A 19,271-nucleotide genomic window follows, 5' to 3' on the forward strand; every position below is an offset into this window, starting at 1 on the left:
AATAACAGAAAAAAAAACCGTGCCAAAGTGTTTTATCCCAGATACTCCAAATTAATATTGAATTAATATTCCTTTTAATTCCTATTAATAAAAACGACACTTATAAAAATTTTCTAGTTTCATTGTCTATTTACTCTCATTTTAATACTAAAAATGAGCCATTAAGTGCATTTACGCAACTTTTCGAATTGTTAAATTTATTTCTCTGGAAAAAAATTAGCTTCCTAAATTTTTTTTTACTTCAAATTGTTTAAAATTATTTTCTTTATTACTCGGTAAATTTTTAAGACAATCCTTCATTGCATTCATTTGCTAGAAAAAAAATAAGATGGAAATTATTGTAGAAATGGCATCTTGCCTTTATTTTTTTGTAGCTTATTAAATTTATTTCTCTAGAAAAAAAATTAGTTTCCTGGATTTTTTTACTCTAATTTGTTCAGAATTTTTTTCTCTATTAATCGCTAAATTTTTAGGACAATCCTTTTTTTTTTTTAGTTGCTAGAAAAAAAATAAGATGGAAATAGTAAAAATTGCATAGTGCATTTATTATTTTGTGGCTTATTAAATTTATTTCTCTGGAAAAAAAAATTAGCTACTGGAGTTTTTTTACTATAAATTATTTAACTAATATGTTCTTTTTCATTATTACTTATTTTCAATATTATTATTTTTAATTTGAACAGTTTAGTTGCTGTATAAAAAATATACAATTTATTTTTTTATTCAAATTTTTTTTTAACAATGGCACAATCATTTTACCGCTCGCCGATAAAGAAATTTATCGAAAAATGTGTGTGTGTGTTTATTTTCTGTCTCTGTTTTGATGAAAAAAAAAAAAACAATCTTTTGATCTTTTGCAAATTTGCAAAGCCATGGAGGTCCACCCCATGTGACATGTGCTAAGCAAAATTGTTTTTGATAAATAAAATAATAAATATAAACAACATTTTTTACAAGATATAAATATACATTACAAACGATTTGAATATTCAATTGGATTAATAAAAAAGTGACAAGTGCAGCTTGTAAAAAATATAAAAATATCCTACAAGTCAAGGATTTTTTGTTACACGATCCAGACTTTATAAACAACTGGTACAAAAACACTATATTTTATTTAATTTTCTTGCAAAATTGATTCTATTTTTATTCATAAAAAATATAATAAAGCTTGTTTAAAAATATAGGTATATTGGTTTAAACATTAAAAAAAAAAAGCACGATGGACGAATCTTGCAGGTTAAGTGGTAAGTAAAACAATAATAAAGAAAAAAACATGATTAATTATTTATTTTAAACTAATAAAATTTATTTATATTATTAAAGATACAAGTGATAGTGATGAAGAGTCACAATCAAACCACATTGGTTTCAATAAGTCATTTGGAAAAAGATCTCGTGATGAAGAATCCGATGAATTGGAACAGTCAGAGTATGAATCAAAACGTATCAGATTCAATGACACGTCCTCAAGTTTTCGAGAATCAATTGATTCAGAAGAGGATGTATCAGGTGTTGATGATAATGATGATGAAAAACCTTCAAATATATCAATGGAAATGATGAGAAATATTGGCTATCAACAAGATTTATCAGACAATGATGATAATAATAAACCATCATCAAATATATCAATGGAAATGATGAGAAATATTGGCTATCAACAACAAAATTTATCAGACAATGATGATGATATTAATAAATCATCATCAAATATTGCCATGAGCATGATGAGAAAAATGGGTTATCAAAAAGGAAAAGGTTTAGGTAAAGCAGAACAAGGTATTGTTGCACCAATTGAAGCATACAGTCAAAAAGGACGTCGTGGTTTGGGTCATGATAATACAAAATTAAGTCAAGCAAGACTTAAATGGGATCCAACTGCTGAAATTGTTAATGTTAAAGAAGAAATAACATGGTTAACAAATACACAAGAACCACCAACTAAAAATGAAATGAAAAATTGGCTAAGTCTTGGATTAAAAAAAAAAACAATTGACAATGAAACATTATTTTGTGATCCAAATATATATGAACAAGTTAATGGTTCAAAATCAATATTTGATAGTTTAGATAAACATGAAATGAGACGTGCTAGAACACGTTCAAATCCATATGAAACAATACGTGGACATTGTTTTTTAAATAGAGCTGCTGTTAAAATGGCAAATATGGATAAAGTATGTGATTTTATGTTTACAAAACCACAAAATATTTCTCCTGATGAATTGCTATATTTTGCTGATGTTTGTGCTGGACCTGGTGGTTTTAGTGAATATATATTACATCGTAAAAATTGGCATGCAAAAGGTTTTGGTTTTACATTAAAATCCGAAAATGATTTTAAACTAGAAGATTTTTGGGCTGGACCACCAGATACATTTCATCCATTTTATGGTCCAAAAGACGATGGTAATGTTTATGATCCAGAAAATCAAGATGCATTTAGATATTTAATAATGCAACATACAAAAGGTCTTGGTGTACATTTTATGATGTCTGATGGTGGTTTTTCAGTTGAAGGTGATGAAAATATGCAAGAAATATTATCAAAACAATTATATTTATGTCAATGTCTTGTAGCACTTATGATTGTACGTGAAGGTGGTCATTTTGTTACAAAATTATTTGATATATTTACAAATTTTAGTGCTGGTTTAGTATATATTATGTCAAGATGTTTTAAAAGAATATCAATATTCAAGCCAAATACATCAAGACCAGCAAATTCAGAAAGATATTTAATATGTCAAGGTAAATTATCAAATATTGATGATGTCATTAAATATTTATCACATGCAAATCATTTAATATCTAAAAATGATCATAATAATGATGTAACTCAGCTGGTACCAATTGATATTATAAGAAATGATGAAAATTTTATGGATTATCTTTATGAATCAAATACAACACTTGGTAGTCAACAAGTTGTTGGTTTATTAAAAATTGCTGCATTTTGTGAAGATATGAATTTAATTGAAAAAAGACAACCACAAATACGTAAAGAATGTCTTGATTATTGGCAACTTGATGATATACCAAGAAAATCACCAAGAAATTCATCACCAGATGAAAAATTACAAGAATTATTTACTGGTAAATCAATGAATTTTATTAGAAGTCAATTTAAACAATTAAATCAAGATAATTTACATGATACTATTATGAATACACCATATGATTGGTATTGTGTACCTTCAACTGGTGGTAAAACACAAAATATTGATGAAATACCAACATTTTATTTGAGTACATATAGAAGTAGTGTTTATCGTTTTATTAAAAATTCATGGAATCTTGTAGAAAATGTACAATTACCAAGTGGTACACTTGTTTATGCTGAAGCTGTCATGTGTTATAAACGTGAAAATAAATATCAATCAAAATTAAAATCATTACATATTATTGATGCATATTCACTTGGTTCAGAAATTATTAATTTAAAACCAATTGAAGAAAGACATAGACTTATTAGAAAATTTTGTAATGCACTTTGGAAACCAAATCATGGTACATTATATCCTATACGTGCCAAAGAATTACATTCCTTTCATGATGGTGATATTAAAACAAAGCTAGATGTTAAATATTGTAATATGAAAAATGGTAATAAAAGATTACTATGTCATTTTCCAAATGAAACAATTGATTTATATGATGATAAGGAAAAAGAAGAACAATTGTATTATGTACCAAATAGTGTTATATTTATGAAAGGCACAGCAGTACCATGGAAAGCACATTTGAGTAAAACAACTAAACATATTTATTATTTTAATAGAGTAACTAATAAACCTGAATACAAAAAATACTTGCCAGATGATGCATATGCATCATTTTGTGAAACATTTGAAAATCGTATGATATGGTATCATCCTTATGATGAAAAATTAAATATTGATTCTCTTTGTGATTCACTTGATAAATATTTTCAAAAATCTTAACAATATTTTTATTGTTCCTTTTTTTTTTTATTTATTACATTTCATTTGTCATTCATTATTATTTAAATATTATTAAAATTATATTTCATTTTTTCTTTACTTTTATTTTTAATAATTGATCATTTAAAAAAAAAAACAAAAAAGTTTGTTAATATTTTCTTATTAACATTGTATATATTGTAAATCAATCAATATATAAAATATAAAAAATAAAAATATGTGTTGTTGTTGTTGTTGCTTCAAATGTCGTGATTAAAAAAAAACTCATGACATCAAATATTATGTATTAGAAAAAATAAAAACAAAAAAAAAAAAAAACAATTGACTTTGAAATGAAAAATAATATTTATTGAGTTATTTTAAGTTGATACAATTTATTTTTTGTTAATAAAATAAGATAATTTTTAGTTGCTGATGCTCCCATTATTGGTTGACTGTCAGGACCAAGATCAACAATTTTTTGTTTAGCTATTGTAGAATTGTTAATTGGTCTTTCATATATAAATGCATGTCTAGCATGTTCAATAATAGCAACATATTCACATTTTCTTGGTGATATGCAAAATCTTTTATTGCTTTTGCTAGCTTCAACATATCCAAAACCTGGAAATGTATTTGTATGACAAATTTTCCAATTGTCAATATTATTATCATCATCATCATTGACATCTTGTGTATTCCAAACACAACCATCATGATCATGTCTTATACAAATTGTTTGACTTGATGGTAATTTTTGAGTAAATAAAATATGATTATGTGAACCAAGCATTGCTAAATGTGTTGTTGTATGATTTATAATATTAATACGTTGAATATAATTATCTTTTCCTTCTAAATCACATTCTTCAAGTTGATCAACATTAAAACCAACAGTTGGCTGTAAACTTTCAGCTGTAACTGGTTCATCTGAGCATAAATGTGCAAGTCTTGAATGTATTTCATCAGCAAGTGCTGCATTTGGTAAATGTTCACCTCCATTATCACCTTTTATTAATTCATTCCACATTTGTCCACTAACTGATTTCATCAGTTCTAATTTGAGTGCATCTTTTTCATTATTCCAAGTTGCTGTTTCAGCATCTAAACGATACTGTGTCTCTCCCTGAATCAATATTGTTTCTTCAACATCAACAGTTATTGTGTTAGCTGTTATTTTAACATTTTTTTTTGCATTTAAATATTTTTCTGGTATTTTAATCCATACTGTCAATGAATCCTCATCTTGTGACCAACAATATTTTGGAATTTTTACATCATTTTTGTCATTTACTTCATCAACATCTTGTTTAATTTTATTTAACGAATCAAATTTAAATACTGCTTTATCTTGACTCAACATATTTATAAATTCTCCATTTGATTCAACAAAAATGTATTCAACTGGTCCATTGACTGTTAGTTCTTGTCGTTTAAAAATATCAATTTTTTCTGGTAAATTATTATTGTCAATGGTAAATGTTAATAAGCTAATTTTCGAATGTTTTTTATTTTTAATATCTGAATCAGTTATTGAACACATTGCAACAATAATTTGTAATTTTTCATTGATTAATTTTGAATCCATCAATATACCAGATTCAATTTTATCAATACTGAATGATTTATTATCACCAGTATCATCATTACTCATAATTAAAAATTCTATACTATCACCACCTGATGTTAAAACTATTATTTTATCAGATGCAAATGTTATTGTTGGATTGTATAGCTTTTCTTTATTATTATCTGGTAAAGTATGTACATGAAGAAGATCTCCATCTTTGTTGATTTTCCATATTTTTAAATCATCATCACAAAACCAACATGATGAATCAAATGGATTTTCAAATAGGTGATTATGAAAAGCAAATAGTCGAGCTTCAAGCCAAGAATCTTGACCAGTCAATGGCTCTTGACGATAAACATCTACGAACAAAAAAAACAATAATATTTATAAAAAACAAATTTAACTTTTATTAGGTTATAAACCGGCTTACCTTTAGTGAGACTCTTCTCCTTGGTGACAACAACAACATCTGATGAAAATTGATACTTTTCAAAATTTGAATTTAAAAGACTTTTATCTGGTCTTAAATTAATAATTTTTGTCATTTTAATTATCAATCTTTACAACAAATAAATTGTCAAAAAATTACTGGATCTTTGTGATGATAAACACAACAAAATGCAACAAAAAAAATAAAAGTACCACACTCTCTTTTACACACTCACTCACACATCTTGAAGATCAACTGAAATCAACACAAAACAAAATTAAAAAAAGGCAATTTTTAAATTAATTTTTTTATTATTAAAAAACAGTATTAATACACTATAATAATATATACATCTATTAATATTAATAATAAACATGAAATATTTAAATATCCTTTAATAATTTATTATCATGACAATAAACAATGTGTTAAATATATATTTATTAACAAAAAGAAAAATAATTTATAATGAAAAATATCTTGCACACAATAATAACAACAAAATTAACATTATTATAAATTAATGAGGACAAAAAAAAAAAAAGAAACAGCTATATTTTAATATTATTATTTTATAAACAAATTATTTTATAATCTTTGTGTTTATTGTTAATAATATTAAATGAAATTATCAGAATTTATCGACACACGAGTGTTAATCTTGTTTATTTTTTATTTTTTTTTAAAATTATTAATTTTCATTTAATAATATTAATTAATATTTTTTAAAAATAATAATAATCTTTGGTCATTTTTTTTTTTTTTCTTGTTAGTGTGCATATAAAAGAGTATTTTTTTTTTTAGTTAAAAAACATTTAAATATATCTCAACAATAAAATATTTTTAATATATTATTTTTTGTAATATCCTGCAAAAATTTTAATTATGGAAGTTTATTTTTTTTATTCCCTGCTAATGTTATTTTATATTTTAAAAAGTAAAATATATATTTAAAAATTCAAGCTAATAGATAATTAAATAAAATTAATATTGAAAATAATTATCCAGGAATAATGGACAATTGTATTTGGTGATAACGTTGTTGTTGTTGTTGATGATGTTGTTGATGATAATTAAATAAATATCATCTGTGATAAGATAAAAGTGTTGCTGCCCATAATAAACGTTGCCATATCCATTGTGGTACTCTGCAAGGACCAAGACTAGCCATGGTACCAGCTAAATGTCTCATCCAATCCCACAAACTCCATGGTGAATGTCCATCATTGACATATAATACATATGTAAAACCATCTTTACATATACCACGTATTGAATAATAATATGGAAGAAATGTGTGCAATTTAAATTGGCATCTTTGATAAAATAATATTGCTGGTGCATTACTTGATAATACATGTAAAAATACAGCTTTAACTGATGAACGTTCTGGTGATGTAACATGTGTTAATAATTGTTCAAGTAATAATGATGCAATACCATTTCTTCTGTATGAACGTCTAACACCAAGACTCAATATATAACCAACAAGTGAATCTTTACCAAAACTTGAACATAATATATCTTGATCTTCTTTATTTAATGTACCAAATGGTTTTATTTCAGCAACAATTAAACCAATAATAACACTACCAAATACAGCAGCAAGTGCATAAAAACGTGATGAACTTGTTATATCTTCATACCATGAATCAGGATAATCTAAAAAAAAATAATAATAAATTGTTTAATTTAAATTATAATTTAACTGTTGATAATTAATTAATCTTACCAATTGGAAACCAATCCTGACATAGTGCACGTACTTCTTCTAAATCATCAGGACATAAAAATCTTAATTGTACATCACCAAGAAGACACAATGGAACAGTTACTGTTCCAGAATTACATATTCCATTATTGTATGATGAATAATTATTTGGACGGCTAATATTATTATCATCAACATATTTATGATGATAATCATGGCAATTGTATTTGTTATTTGTATTTATAATATTTTGGTTGTATTTTTCAGATGTCATTGTCATTTTTCCATAATAAATATCGTGTTTACGTTTTCTGTCAATACGAGTTGCTGTTGTTGTTGATGTTGCTGCTGTTGTTGTTGTTGATAATGATGACGTTGTTGATGATTCATTATCAATAAGTGACTTTGTGTCTGATGGTCCATTTGACCCAGCTACGATCGTTCCAGCCATTTCATTTTTTTTTTATTTTATCAATAATCTATTTCTTTTAATATTTTATTCTGATAATATTATTTTTCTCAAATAACATTATCATTTATATTATTATTCTTGTTCAACAGATTAAATTACCAATATATCGTTTTTTATAAACACAACACAAACAACACATTTGGCACATTTATTTTTTATTTTTTTTTGTTCAATTTTTTGTAATTTCGTTTTAATTGCTCCAAAAAATATTAAATAATTTTTATCTATTTTTTTTTTTTGTTTGTTGAAAGAAAAATTAATCAATTTATATTATTATTATTATATTTATTAAGTTAAATTGCTTGAAATTGGTTGATGATGATTTTTTTTTATACTGAGGATTTTTGAAGAGCATTTGATTTAAGTGAGACAGACGATGTAAAATCACAACCACAATTACAAGTAAAAACCAATAAGTATGTACATTTATTTTACTCATACATTGACACTGGGGTAAAATAAAAAAAAAAAGAGAGAGAGAGAGGGAAAGAGAGACCTGGGGAATGTAATAAACGGGTGGAAAAAAGGGGCTGAAATCAAAACTTGCTGTACGCAGTTTTTGTTGGTTTTTTTTTTCATTATTATCAATGACACAATAAACAGCTGTTTTCAACTTTCGCATGCGCATTTTTAATATATATTTTATGCATTTGTAAGTATGTGATTTTTATATACATATTTTTCGATCGTTATACCTATACTATTTATTTATTTATTATCTTTATTAATTTAATTTTTGATAAATACTTAGGTTAGAAAAATATTTACTTTGAGAAAGAAAGAGTTACATACGTCATGGCATCCAACAAAAGTGTCACTGTTCTTGCTCCAAATGGTAGAAGACAAACTGTCAAAATTACACCAAATTCAACAATTCTCCAGGTATAATTTCCATAATTAATTATTTAGCATAATTATATTCTTTTTAAATGGCCAATTTTTATTTTATAAACTTCTACGTCGCATTGTTTATTTGTGATGATGATTTTGTTATTTTTTTTTTTTCCAATTGAACAGATCTTGGAAGAAGTTTGTCAAAAACAGGGATACAGCTCAAAAAGATGGGACATAAAGTAAGTTAAATGTTTAATTATAAAAAATAATTAATAATAATAATGTTGTTGTTGTTTTATTTATTTTTTTTTAAAAGACATTTTAATAAAGTATTGGATGCAAATTCAATAATGCGTTTTACTGGTTTACCAAATAATGCAACATTAGAAATGGCACCAAGATCAAATGATCGTGAAATGTCAATTGTTAAAATTGGTGTACAACTTGAAAATGGACAACGTGTTATGGGTGATTTTGCACCTGACACAAGTTTAATGGATATTGTTAAAAATTTATGTCCAAATGAAGAGTCTGATAATACTGTGATAACATACATGCATCAAGAAGTAAATATTAAAACTTGAATATTCATTTTAAAAATGATTGTTTTATTTATTTTAATTTTATATTTAGGTTCATGGAAGAGATAAACTCAGTGAAATGACACTTCAATCACTTGGTTTAAATGATGGAAGAGCAATGCTACGTCTTCTTCATCGTGATTTGGATAAATTAAATACACAAGCACATGTTGCTGGTCAATTAAATTCAAAACCATCAAATAAATCAAATGACAGTAGAACAAGTAAAGCTGCTAAAAAAGCAACAAACATGGCACAAAATGTAACATCACAAATTAAAAAAGCACTTGATCCAATAACAACGTTAAAAAATGAAAAAGGTAATAATAGTAATAATAATAATGGTAAAAATAAAAATTTTCCAAAAAGTGGTGGACATAAATTGGGTGAAGGACCAAGTGGTAGTTCTATTGTTAATAAATCAAAAGTATTACAAGAAAAATCGCAGCCAATAATTAAAGAAAACAAGAATGAAGTTATGGATTGTGTTGAAGCAACTGAAGCTAATATATTATCACAAGAAATTGAAGACACAATGGAATATATTGGTGAAAGAAATGCATTGATATTTAGTCAAGAAGGTGCTAGAGCAGTACCACGTGAAGATTTACCAGATAATTTTTTTGATTTAACTGTTGATGATGCTAAAGTATTAATTCGTGATGCAAAACGTCAACGTGATAATCTTGAAGGTGGTCCATTAATGACAAATGCACTTAGAGAACTTGAAAAAAGTACAACAACATTAAAAAAATTAAATAAATATCGTAAAACAATTATAAGAATACAATTTCCAAATAAAATGGTACTTCAAGCTATTTTTACACCACTTGAAACAGTACAAATTGTCAAAGATTTTGTTAAAAATTATTTAGCTAATCCTGAACAATCATTTGATCTTTGTAAGTATAGAAAAAAGGGAAAAAAAAAAAAATATTCTAAATATATAATTTAATTTATTGCTTGCAGATGTAACACCACCTAAAAAAAATTTAAATCCACAAAGTCGTTTAGTTGATGAAAATTTAGTTCCATCAGCAATTATATATTATTCTGGTATATCAGAATTAAAATCAGAATTAAAAAATAAATGTATTGATCCAAATGTTGCAAGTAAACAAGCAATTAAATCAAGGTATATTATTTTTTATTAATAAAATTTTAAAATGAATAAATACGACAATAACAATATTATAATTTACAGAATGGCAATGACTCGTGCCAATAAAAATACAAGCATTGAATCAGAAGTCAGTGATGAAAATATTACAACTAATTTATCATCTCCAGGTGAAACTAGCACAAGCAGTATGAGCAGTATGACCAATACTTTACAAGAAAATGCAACTAAAATAACAGCATATGCACCAAAATGGTTTAAACGAGCATTTAAATAAAAAATTTCAACTTTATTTTCTATAATTATAAATAATTTTCAAAGGAATGAGGATAAAAATCATTTAAATTTTCTTCAACACGGTGCATTTTATTTTCAATATTTTTTTTTTTCGTTTTTTTTATGAGTACACCTCTTTTCTCTTGAAGCATTTGCATAAATCAATTTAAAGATGATGATGACTCATTGTCATTTACATTAAAAAAAAAAAAACACTTGTTAAATTTATGAAATAAAAATAATCATGAAATATATATCCTTAATATTAATTTGATTGTTATTTAATTTGTGTATTTTAATTATTAAATACATGTGAGCAGCAAAGTGATTGATTAAAATATATTATAAAATGTGTGTGTCAAATAATGTTATTACATTGTTTTTTTTTGTTTGTTTAAGTATAAAAAAATATTATTTAAATTAATTGTTGCGTGATGTAGCAATAATGGCAATATTTATTTTTAAAAATATATTAACTTTGTAAATCAGGTGGAACACTTGTTGGTGATTTAAGTTTTAAATGCATAAATTTTCTAACAGGACCACCAAGTATATTACCAACTGGACCAGCACCACCAGCTTCTTCTTCAATACTTTCCATTAAATTTTTTTCAATTGTATTTGTATTATTACTATCTTTATCAAGTTTCATTTGTAATTCTAAATGTAGTAATTTATCAATTTCATCATATCTTTCATCATCATCACCACCCAATGAACCCTCTGAGCTACCATCAAATTCACCATCATTACCAGGTACAGTAAAATCTAATATACCACGTAATGCACTATCAAATTCATCAGCATCAAAATCAATTCTTTTACCATCATCATCATCTTTTGTATTATCATTATTATATTCAACACCATCAATGTCACTTGTACGATTTAAAAATGCATTTAATTTATCTTTAATACTTGATGATTCTTCTTGCTGTTGCTGTGGTTGTTGTTGTTGATTTTTTTTATCATTAATATTACCCCAATGTTGTCCAAGCATCAATTCCAATTGTGCAGCATCAACGTTAATCCAACTATCATCATCTGGTGGACTCAATGATACTTCATCTGTTGATTGTATTTCAAAATCTTCAGTATTAATATTTTTCCATATATTCAATATTTCATTAGCAGTATCATTATCATCATTATTTTTTTGATATGCAATTTCAAGTGGTTTTTTAATTAAATAATCTCTAGCTGCATCAACAAGTCTTTGTCTTTGTTGGCTACCTTCTAATAAACCTTTAAAATAACCACTAACTTGTAGCCTATTTAAATATAATTTCCATTTATCATCATCAATACCATCATTATTTTTTTCACAACCATTTTTATGATTATTATAACTATTTGCTTTAGCAATAAGCATTTCAAGACCACATGCTATTTTAATTCCTAATACATGAGAATTATATTGTGGATTATTTGTTGTTGGACAATTCCAACCAGTTCTTGGATCACCAGTATATTTACAACTACTTGCCATTGCATAAAGACATTTTGTCATATTAATATTAATCATTTTTCTTTGTTCTGGTGGAAAATATCTCATAGCACGACATACTTTTCTTTCCAATGGATCTGAATGTACAGTTGTTCTTATTATTGATGATATTAAATCTGGTTTTTGTTGTAATATTAAAGCTGCTTTTTCTGGTAAATATGCTCTTGCTTTGTGTTTACGTTTTATCAATTCATCTGGATATAATGATAACTTTTTTTTAGCAATACTTTGTGCTGTATCTGATAAACAATAATTATATGATTTTTCATGAAGACGACGTAATCTTTCTAATGATGATAATTTTTTATCATTAACAATATGAATTGATCCTTTTAATATGTAAACACGTTCATGACATGTTTCTGGATTTGCCCAACTTGGTAAATGATCAGCAGCTTCAATTAATAAAAATTCACCATCAGAATCAATAACTCTTGCAGCAAGACCATCAATTGCTTCGGTTAATTTAAATATTAAAAATACAATAAACCATTCATCACCAATATCCTCATCATAACGAAGATTAATATAAACATGTGGAACAATTGATGTATCATCAGCAACAACACCATCATGTACAACTTTTTCTAATAGCTGTGCATGTTTTGTACGTGGATGAAATATTAAACTATCTCGATGCCATAAATAATTTTTAGTATAAACTTCAATTACCTTGTTGAATTTTATTATTTCATCATTTAATATTTTTTCATCAATTGTATCTGGACTTGTATAACAATATTTTGGATACAAAAAACACTCAAGTGTATCTTCATCATTACTTTTTGTTGCCATTTTTATTTAAGATATCAACAGATTTTTTTTTTCGATTGAGTGTTTTATATTTTTTGAGTTAATAATCAACACAAATCTATATTATAATCAAATGGTACTTGTTCAATGTTCTTCAACAACTATGTACTCAATCAACCAAGTAGTTAGTCAACAAAAAAATACACAGATTTTATTTATATTTATTTTTTTGTGTGTTCTTTTTTTTAAAGGTTAGGTAAATGCTTTTTTTTTTTATTCGTGCACTCTCTCTTTCTCTCTCTCTCCTCGTACAATTGCGCCGATTTGTATATATTTTTTGTTATTAAATAAAAAAAAAAAAAACAACAACAATGGTTGTTTAAATGGGTGTGTGATGTGATGATTGTTTTTTTATTGTTTTATTTAAAAATAAAATAAAATCGATAATTTTAAATTGTTGTTAGTTTTAAATTTTACCGCCAAATTATCAACAGTTGATAATTATTTGATTGTTATCATCTAAAAAAAGAGCGAGAGAAGATGGGGGGTGATTGAGGGCCGAGGGGTAATTAAAAAAATTCCAAGGGTGTGTGTGTGTGTGTGATATGGTATATTTATTTTTAGGGCGCGAGCGCAAATACAATAATAATAAATTAGAAAAAAAAAAACATTGTCAGTCGGAGCTAAGATGGCGATGACACGGGGTCAATTTGAAGGCCGGTCTTCTGGTTGTCTTCGTAAATATCGTATTTTTTTAGTTTTTTTTATAACAATACTTTGTATACAAGTTTATCTTGCATATACATTTATCACTCTTGAAAATGATAATCTTGATTCATCAGGCGAGGTAAAAATAAATAATTACTAATTTTTTTTATTAATCCTTGACATTTAAATTAATTAAAATTCAATGAATTAATATTATAGCTGGGCTTGTCAAAATACGATAAAAATGATGGTCAATTAAAATTATCAAAACAACTTAAATTACCACCAGATAAAGTTGTAAATAATAAATTAAATAATCATGTTAATCAAAATAAAACATCAAGAATTAAACTTGATTATAATTTATTAAATTTTACTCCAATTTGTGATGTTACTGGTAAAGAAGCTGTTAGTGCTATAACAAGAGCAAAAAGTCAAATTTGTAAAGAATTAATTGTCAATGTAACATGTATGGGTTTACAAGGTACACTTTATCCAAAAAGATTATATTCATCTTGTCCACATTCAATGGGATTTAATAAAAATCCTAAAAAAATTGGCTGTTATCAAGATGATAAAACACATAGAATGTTAACTGGTTTTTATACTGTTTTAAAAAGCAATAATTCACCAGAGCAATGTGCTCTATTGTGTCTTCAATATGGTTATCCTTATGCTGGAACTGAATACTCTGTTGAATGTTTTTGTGGAGTTGAAGAACCATCACAAACAAAACGTCTTCTAGACTCAAGTTGTAATATGAAATGTTCTGGTGATCCAAGACAATCATGTGGTGGTTATTTAGCAATAAATATATTTAAAACTGGAATTAAAAGTAATTGTTTTTTTTTGTCAAATTAATATGCTAATAATTGTTCATCTTGTTATCTTATTTTAAATTAATTTTCTTATTATTTTGTCAACAGGTTTTAAAGCTCAAGAAGCACGTAATATTAGTACTAAAATTGCTCATGAAAAACCAGCTAGAATTGCATTTTTATTGACTGTTAATGGCAGAGCTAGCAGACAAGTTAAAAGACTATTATCTGTACTATATGATCCATCACATTTTTATTACATTCATGTTGATGCTGTAAGTATATAATATTTATTATAAAATTAGTGATGTCTATTTTACATGTTTTTTTCGATTTGTTTTATTCAACAGCGACAAGACTACATGTATCGTGAAATGTTGGAAATTGAAAAATCTTGTCGTTATGGTAATATTAAAGTTGCAAAAGGACCTGGTTTACGTCATGCAAGTATATGGGGTGGTGCTAGTTTATTAACAACATTATTATCATCAGCACGTAAAATGTTAGAGTATTCAAAAAATTGGGATTTTTTAGTTAATTTATCAGAATCAGATTTTCCAATTAAAAGCAATAAACAGCTAGTTGAATTTTTAACATTAAATAAAGGTTTTAATTTTGTTAAATCATATGGACGTGAAGTACAACGTTTTATATCAAAACAAGGCTTAGATAAAAGTTTTGTTGAATGTGAAGCACGTATGTGGCGTTTAGGTGATAGAAAATTACCACAAGGTATACAAATTGATGGTGGTAGTGATTGGATTGCACTTAATCGTAATTTTATTGAATATGTATCAAATCCAAAACCTGATGAATTAGTATCTGGTTTATTAAAAGTATTTAAATATACTTTATTACCAGCTGAATCATTTTTTCATACTGTATTAAGAAATTCAATATATTGTGATACATATATTGATAATAATCTTCATGTTACTAATTGGAAACGTAAATTAGGCTGTAAATGTCAGTATAAAGCAATTGTTGATTGGTGTGGTTGTAGTCCAAATGATTTTAAAATATCTGATATTAATAAAATACGTAATACAATTGATAAAAATTTATTTTTTGCTCGTAAATTTGAGCCAATTATTGATCAAAGAATTATTAATTATATTGAAGAATATTTATATCCAATGAAATTTAATAATATCAATAGAGCTAATAGTAAAAATAGTTACTGGCAAAGTTTATATCATCATGGTGATTTATCACCACCAGTTGATGATGTACTATTAACAATAACAAATTCACTTGTCAGAATAATATATTCAAAATATTATCATTTAAATAATAATAATTATAATTTTAAGCTACTTGAAGCAAGTGTTTATTTTAGTGATAATAAATATCAAGGTATATTAATACTTGCTGAAGCTAGTAATAAAATTATTGAATCATCAACAATTTATGATAATAATGTTAATTATTATCCAGAACGTTTAGAAGCACTTGTATTATCACCACGTAATTTTTCAACAAGTAAATTATGGTCAAATAGAATTTTAAATTTACATGTGAGTACTGATTATGATCAAAAAGAACAAACATTTAGAAATTTTTTAAGTTGTGTTGGACCATTATCAAGTCCAATATTATCATATGAATTTGATTTATCATTTGTAACACCTAAAAATTTAACAATATTTTGGATTGATACTAATAATTATTTAAGAGATGTCAATCAAATACAAGTTGATGAAACAACATTAATTGGTTCAATAAAACCACAACTTGATGAACCATTGACAATTGGTAAATGGAATATTTTTATACTTGCTGATAATGTATTAATTGGACAAGTTAATTTTTTTGTAACACCATTGTCATTCTTGAATAATCATGAAATAAATATTAAAAAAATACGAGATATTCATAATGGACCAATTAATCAAAAAAAATTAATAAATAATAATAATCAAAAATGGATAAATTTTTTAAAAACAATTGGTATCAATTTAAATGAAAATTATGATAATAATAGCAATAATATTATTGAAGAACGTACAGGTGATGAATTAAATAATTGGATTGATGAATTTGTTAAAAAGTATTATAAAATTGATAAAATTTGTATTGCAAATGAATTTATAAATAATAATGTTTTTAAAAAATTGAATTTAGATAAATGTACACAAACAAATTGGAGCTCATTGAGTCCAGATCCAAAGGCTGATATTAATAATATTTGTTATACATAAATCATTTCATTATATGCCATATATTATTATTAAATTATTAATAATAATAAACAAATAATAAAATTACAATAATTATTATTAATAAGCAATGCCATTTTTTTAAATATGTATAAATTTTTATTAATAATATTGATGTTGATTGAAATTATATGAGATTTTGAATGAAAAAAAAAACAAAAAATTTATGTATTTAATACAGATTATTATGTCTTTGTATAGTATTGTTCTTCTTACCATATTTTTATAATAATAATAATAATAAATTTTAATTGTAAATAAAAATTAGAAGCGAAAATTAAATAAACATACTATTTTTAATTTTAAAAATATATTATTTTATATTTTTATTAAATGAATTTTTTTTAACAAAAGAAGTAAATATATATTTCAATTTTTTTTTTTTTTATTAATTCAATAATTTATTTTAATATGTTGTTCCTTACAGCAGGGTCTGTGAAGATTGTTAAAATATATTGAACATTTCTACATAGAAAAAAAAGCATAAAAAATAAATTTTAAAAAATATTTCTTTTATTATATACAACATATATACAAGAATAAAAAAAAAAAATTAAAATTGAATAATTATAATTTATCCTAGTATACTGCCAGTTTTAACAAGTGTTTCATCAGTTATAAGACCAAATGAATAGAGACAAACAATTGCAGCTCCTTGTTCTGCCCATTTTTTACTTTTTTCCCTAAAAAAAAATTGTATTTAGTTTGTAATTCAATTTGTATTATAAAACTATTAATTACGTTAATAATTAATGAATATTATTTACCAAAATGTCGAGCTATATTTACGTCCTTCAACTGTAACAATTGATCTAAATAATTTATCTTCACACCAAGTTTTATAAAGTGGTGCTTTTAAATTTTTTTTATCTCTAAGCCAATTTAATAATTTTGTTTTTGGTAAATCACCATCAGTTGTATATGCATTTCTCATAAATGCACATTTTAATTCAACAATATCATCATCATCATCAAATTTTCTTTTGCCATTATTTTCATTATTTTCTTTTCTCGATATTGGTATTACTTGAAAACGACCTTGTAAACCAGCTTTTTGATATTCTAATGTTTTTTCACGACAATAATCAGCAAGATCCCAAACATCACTGTAATAATTAAAGCAATTAATTACACTAATTACATATATTTATCATAAATTTAATTACCATATTTGTTCAAGTGTTTGTGCAGCTAAAAAAACTTTTCCCATTGGTGTTTCTTGTAATTCTCGTATGATATTTTGTACACAATATTTTGTATTTGCTGGTGGATTATTATAATCAACAGAATATTTTAAATATGCCCTAACAATATCATCAATTGGTAATAGTCCTTGTTTTCTAAATATTGAACAATTCCATTGTGCAGCTCTAGCAATCATAACACTTGTACAACCAGTTGATTTTTTAAATTTACCAATGTCATTATATTTTTCAATATCCTTTGATCCACCATTAGCAATAACAGGAATATTTATTCTTTCAGCTATTTTTTTTAAATATTCATTACGATTATTATGCTGTGGTCTTTCATCAGGTGTTCTTCCATGTATTCCAATTGCTGATATACCAGTTGACACAAGTTTATCAACAAGCTCATATGTTTTTTCAATATCATTAAATACTCGAATTTTACATGTTACTGGTATACTCAAATTATCAACAAGTATTTTTAATATTTCTTGTGCACGTTCTGAATTTTTTAACAATGCAGCACCCATACCACCAAGAAGTGAAAATTTTTTTGGACAACCCATATTAATATCAATTGCTGCAACATCATTTTCAATTAATTTACCAACTTCTAGAGCTCTTGATGGATCACTTGTACCAAGTTGAAGTACAACTTTTGATTTTTCACGTGGTGATGTACGAAATATTATTGTACCATCTGTTTTATCAACATAATCAATTGTACCAAGGATATCTAAAACAAAATATATTATTTTTAAATTATTCAAATAATTAATTATTATAACAACAAGTACCATTTTCTTGACGAACAGAACGTAATAATTTAAAATCAATTAATTCTTCAGTGTAAACAATGTCAGCACCATAGTCCAGGGCAAGTAATCGCATTGGCAAGGTTCCAATCCTAACCATTGGTGCTAGAATTATTTTATTTTCATAAAATGAACTATCTTTCATTTTAATAATTAACTGTAATTAACTCGTTTGTTTATAAAATATATTTTTTATTATTATAAATAATAATATGTCAAGTGTCAACATATGTCAATGTGTGTAATAAGTAATAACCTAAAAAAAATATTAAAAATTGTAAATTTCACGTCACAGATGGCAATTGTTGTCTTTTCTTTTAGCAGCGACTATTTGTGCA

The 19,271-nt window shown here is 25.3% G+C and overlaps 7 protein-coding genes across 8 annotated transcripts; 3 read left to right on the forward strand and 4 right to left on the reverse strand.

Annotated features, from left to right (window-relative positions):
• The first annotated feature begins 822 nt into the window (after positions 1-822).
• LOC122851426 (cap-specific mRNA (nucleoside-2'-O-)-methyltransferase 1) lies at positions 823-4,267 on the forward strand. The gene is made up of 3 exons (XM_044150636.1): positions 823-1,095; positions 1,188-1,247; positions 1,327-4,267. The coding sequence occupies exons 2-3, from the start codon at positions 1,223-1,225 to the stop codon at positions 3,945-3,947; spliced, it is 2,646 nt and encodes an 881-aa protein (XP_044006571.1). The 5' UTR covers positions 823-1,095; positions 1,188-1,222; the 3' UTR covers positions 3,948-4,267.
• Positions 4,268-4,273: 6 nt separating this feature from the next.
• Positions 4,274-6,521, reverse strand: LOC122851429 (nudC domain-containing protein 1-like). Its single transcript, XM_044150638.1, has 2 exons — positions 5,930-6,521; positions 4,274-5,858 (listed from the first exon to the last, which is right to left on the reverse strand). The coding sequence occupies exons 1-2, from the start codon at positions 6,042-6,044 to the stop codon at positions 4,294-4,296; spliced, it is 1,680 nt and encodes a 559-aa protein (XP_044006573.1). The 5' UTR covers positions 6,045-6,521; the 3' UTR covers positions 4,274-4,293.
• Positions 6,221-8,709, reverse strand: LOC122851431 (N-alpha-acetyltransferase 60). The gene is made up of 2 exons (XM_044150642.1): positions 7,662-8,709; positions 6,221-7,591 (listed from the first exon to the last, which is right to left on the reverse strand). The coding sequence occupies exons 1-2, from the start codon at positions 8,089-8,091 to the stop codon at positions 7,014-7,016; spliced, it is 1,008 nt and encodes a 335-aa protein (XP_044006577.1). The 5' UTR covers positions 8,092-8,709; the 3' UTR covers positions 6,221-7,013.
• LOC122851430 (tether containing UBX domain for GLUT4) lies at positions 8,648-10,949 on the forward strand. 2 transcript variants are annotated; one of them, XM_044150639.1, is made up of 7 exons: positions 8,648-8,764; positions 8,864-8,994; positions 9,130-9,185; positions 9,263-9,512; positions 9,580-10,429; positions 10,497-10,662; positions 10,732-10,949. In XM_044150639.1, the coding sequence occupies exons 2-7, from the start codon at positions 8,908-8,910 to the stop codon at positions 10,922-10,924; spliced, it is 1,602 nt and encodes a 533-aa protein (XP_044006574.1). In that variant the 5' UTR covers positions 8,648-8,764; positions 8,864-8,907; the 3' UTR covers positions 10,925-10,949. The 2 variants fall into 2 exon arrangements, with proteins under 2 accessions (XP_044006574.1, XP_044006575.1); XM_044150640.1 differs by having other exon boundaries at positions 8,668-8,768.
• A 203-nt stretch (positions 10,950-11,152) lies between these two features.
• Positions 11,153-13,424, reverse strand: LOC122851427 (protein ecdysoneless). Its single transcript, XM_044150637.1, has one exon. The coding sequence runs from the start codon at positions 13,223-13,225 to the stop codon at positions 11,396-11,398; it is 1,830 nt and encodes a 609-aa protein (XP_044006572.1). The 5' UTR covers positions 13,226-13,424; the 3' UTR covers positions 11,153-11,395.
• A 341-nt stretch (positions 13,425-13,765) lies between these two features.
• LOC122851432 (xylosyltransferase oxt) lies at positions 13,766-17,241 on the forward strand. Its single transcript, XM_044150643.1, has 4 exons — positions 13,766-14,030; positions 14,111-14,726; positions 14,818-14,984; positions 15,060-17,241. Exons 1-4 carry the CDS (start codon positions 13,872-13,874, stop codon positions 16,908-16,910), a joined length of 2,793 nt encoding a protein of 930 aa, XP_044006578.1. The 5' UTR covers positions 13,766-13,871; the 3' UTR covers positions 16,911-17,241.
• On the reverse strand, positions 17,222-19,174 carry LOC122851433 (tRNA-dihydrouridine(20) synthase [NAD(P)+]-like). The gene is made up of 4 exons (XM_044150644.1): positions 18,916-19,174; positions 18,095-18,854; positions 17,696-18,034; positions 17,222-17,611 (listed from the first exon to the last, which is right to left on the reverse strand). The coding sequence occupies exons 1-4, from the start codon at positions 19,076-19,078 to the stop codon at positions 17,503-17,505; spliced, it is 1,371 nt and encodes a 456-aa protein (XP_044006579.1). The 5' UTR covers positions 19,079-19,174; the 3' UTR covers positions 17,222-17,502.
• Between the last annotated feature and the right edge of the window lie 97 nt (positions 19,175-19,271).

The sequence above is a fragment of the Aphidius gifuensis genome, linkage group LG3 (genome assembly GCF_014905175.1).
Source record: "Aphidius gifuensis isolate YNYX2018 linkage group LG3, ASM1490517v1, whole genome shotgun sequence".
NCBI classification, from domain to species: Eukaryota; Metazoa; Arthropoda; class Insecta; order Hymenoptera; family Braconidae; genus Aphidius; species Aphidius gifuensis.

Bases quoted from the DNA above. Each gene is read 5' to 3' on its own strand.
- LOC122851426 (XM_044150636.1), top strand. From the start codon at position 1,223: ATGGACGAATCTTGCAGGTTAAGTG. The intron at 1,248-1,326 runs GTAAGTAAAACA...ATATTATTAAAG, and splicing joins CGAATCTTGCAGGTTAAGTG to ATACAAGTGATAGTGATGAA.
- LOC122851429 (XM_044150638.1), bottom strand. From the start codon at position 6,044: ATGACAAAAATTATTAATTTAAGACCAGATAAAAGTCTTTTAAATTCA. The intron at 5,859-5,929 runs GTAAGCCGGTTT...TTTTGTTCGTAG, and splicing joins GGAGAAGAGTCTCACTAAAG to ATGTTTATCGTCAAGAGCCA.
- LOC122851431 (XM_044150642.1), bottom strand. From the start codon at position 8,091: ATGGCTGGAACGATCGTAGCTGGGTCAAATGGACCATCAGACACAAAG. The intron at 7,592-7,661 runs GTAAGATTAATT...ATTTTTTTTTAG, and splicing joins TCAGGATTGGTTTCCAATTG to ATTATCCTGATTCATGGTAT.
- LOC122851430 (XM_044150639.1), top strand. From the start codon at position 8,908: ATGGCATCCAACAAAAGTGTCACTGTTCTTGCTCCAAATGGTAGAAGA. The intron at 8,995-9,129 runs GTATAATTTCCA...CCAATTGAACAG, and splicing joins CAAATTCAACAATTCTCCAG to ATCTTGGAAGAAGTTTGTCA. The intron at 10,430-10,496 runs GTAAGTATAGAA...TATTGCTTGCAG, and splicing joins TGAACAATCATTTGATCTTT to ATGTAACACCACCTAAAAAA.
- LOC122851427 (XM_044150637.1), bottom strand. From the start codon at position 13,225: ATGGCAACAAAAAGTAATGATGAAGATACACTTGAGTGTTTTTTGTAT.
- LOC122851432 (XM_044150643.1), top strand. From the start codon at position 13,872: ATGGCGATGACACGGGGTCAATTTGAAGGCCGGTCTTCTGGTTGTCTT. The intron at 14,031-14,110 runs GTAAAAATAAAT...TTAATATTATAG, and splicing joins ATCTTGATTCATCAGGCGAG to CTGGGCTTGTCAAAATACGA. The intron at 14,727-14,817 runs GTAATTGTTTTT...TTTTGTCAACAG, and splicing joins ATTTAAAACTGGAATTAAAA to GTTTTAAAGCTCAAGAAGCA.
- LOC122851433 (XM_044150644.1), bottom strand. From the start codon at position 19,078: ATGAAAGATAGTTCATTTTATGAAAATAAAATAATTCTAGCACCAATG. The intron at 18,855-18,915 runs GTACTTGTTGTT...ATTTTGTTTTAG, and splicing joins TTCTGTTCGTCAAGAAAATG to ATATCCTTGGTACAATTGAT. The intron at 17,612-17,695 runs GTAAATAATATT...ATTTTTTTTTAG, and splicing joins AAATATAGCTCGACATTTTG to GGAAAAAAGTAAAAAATGGG.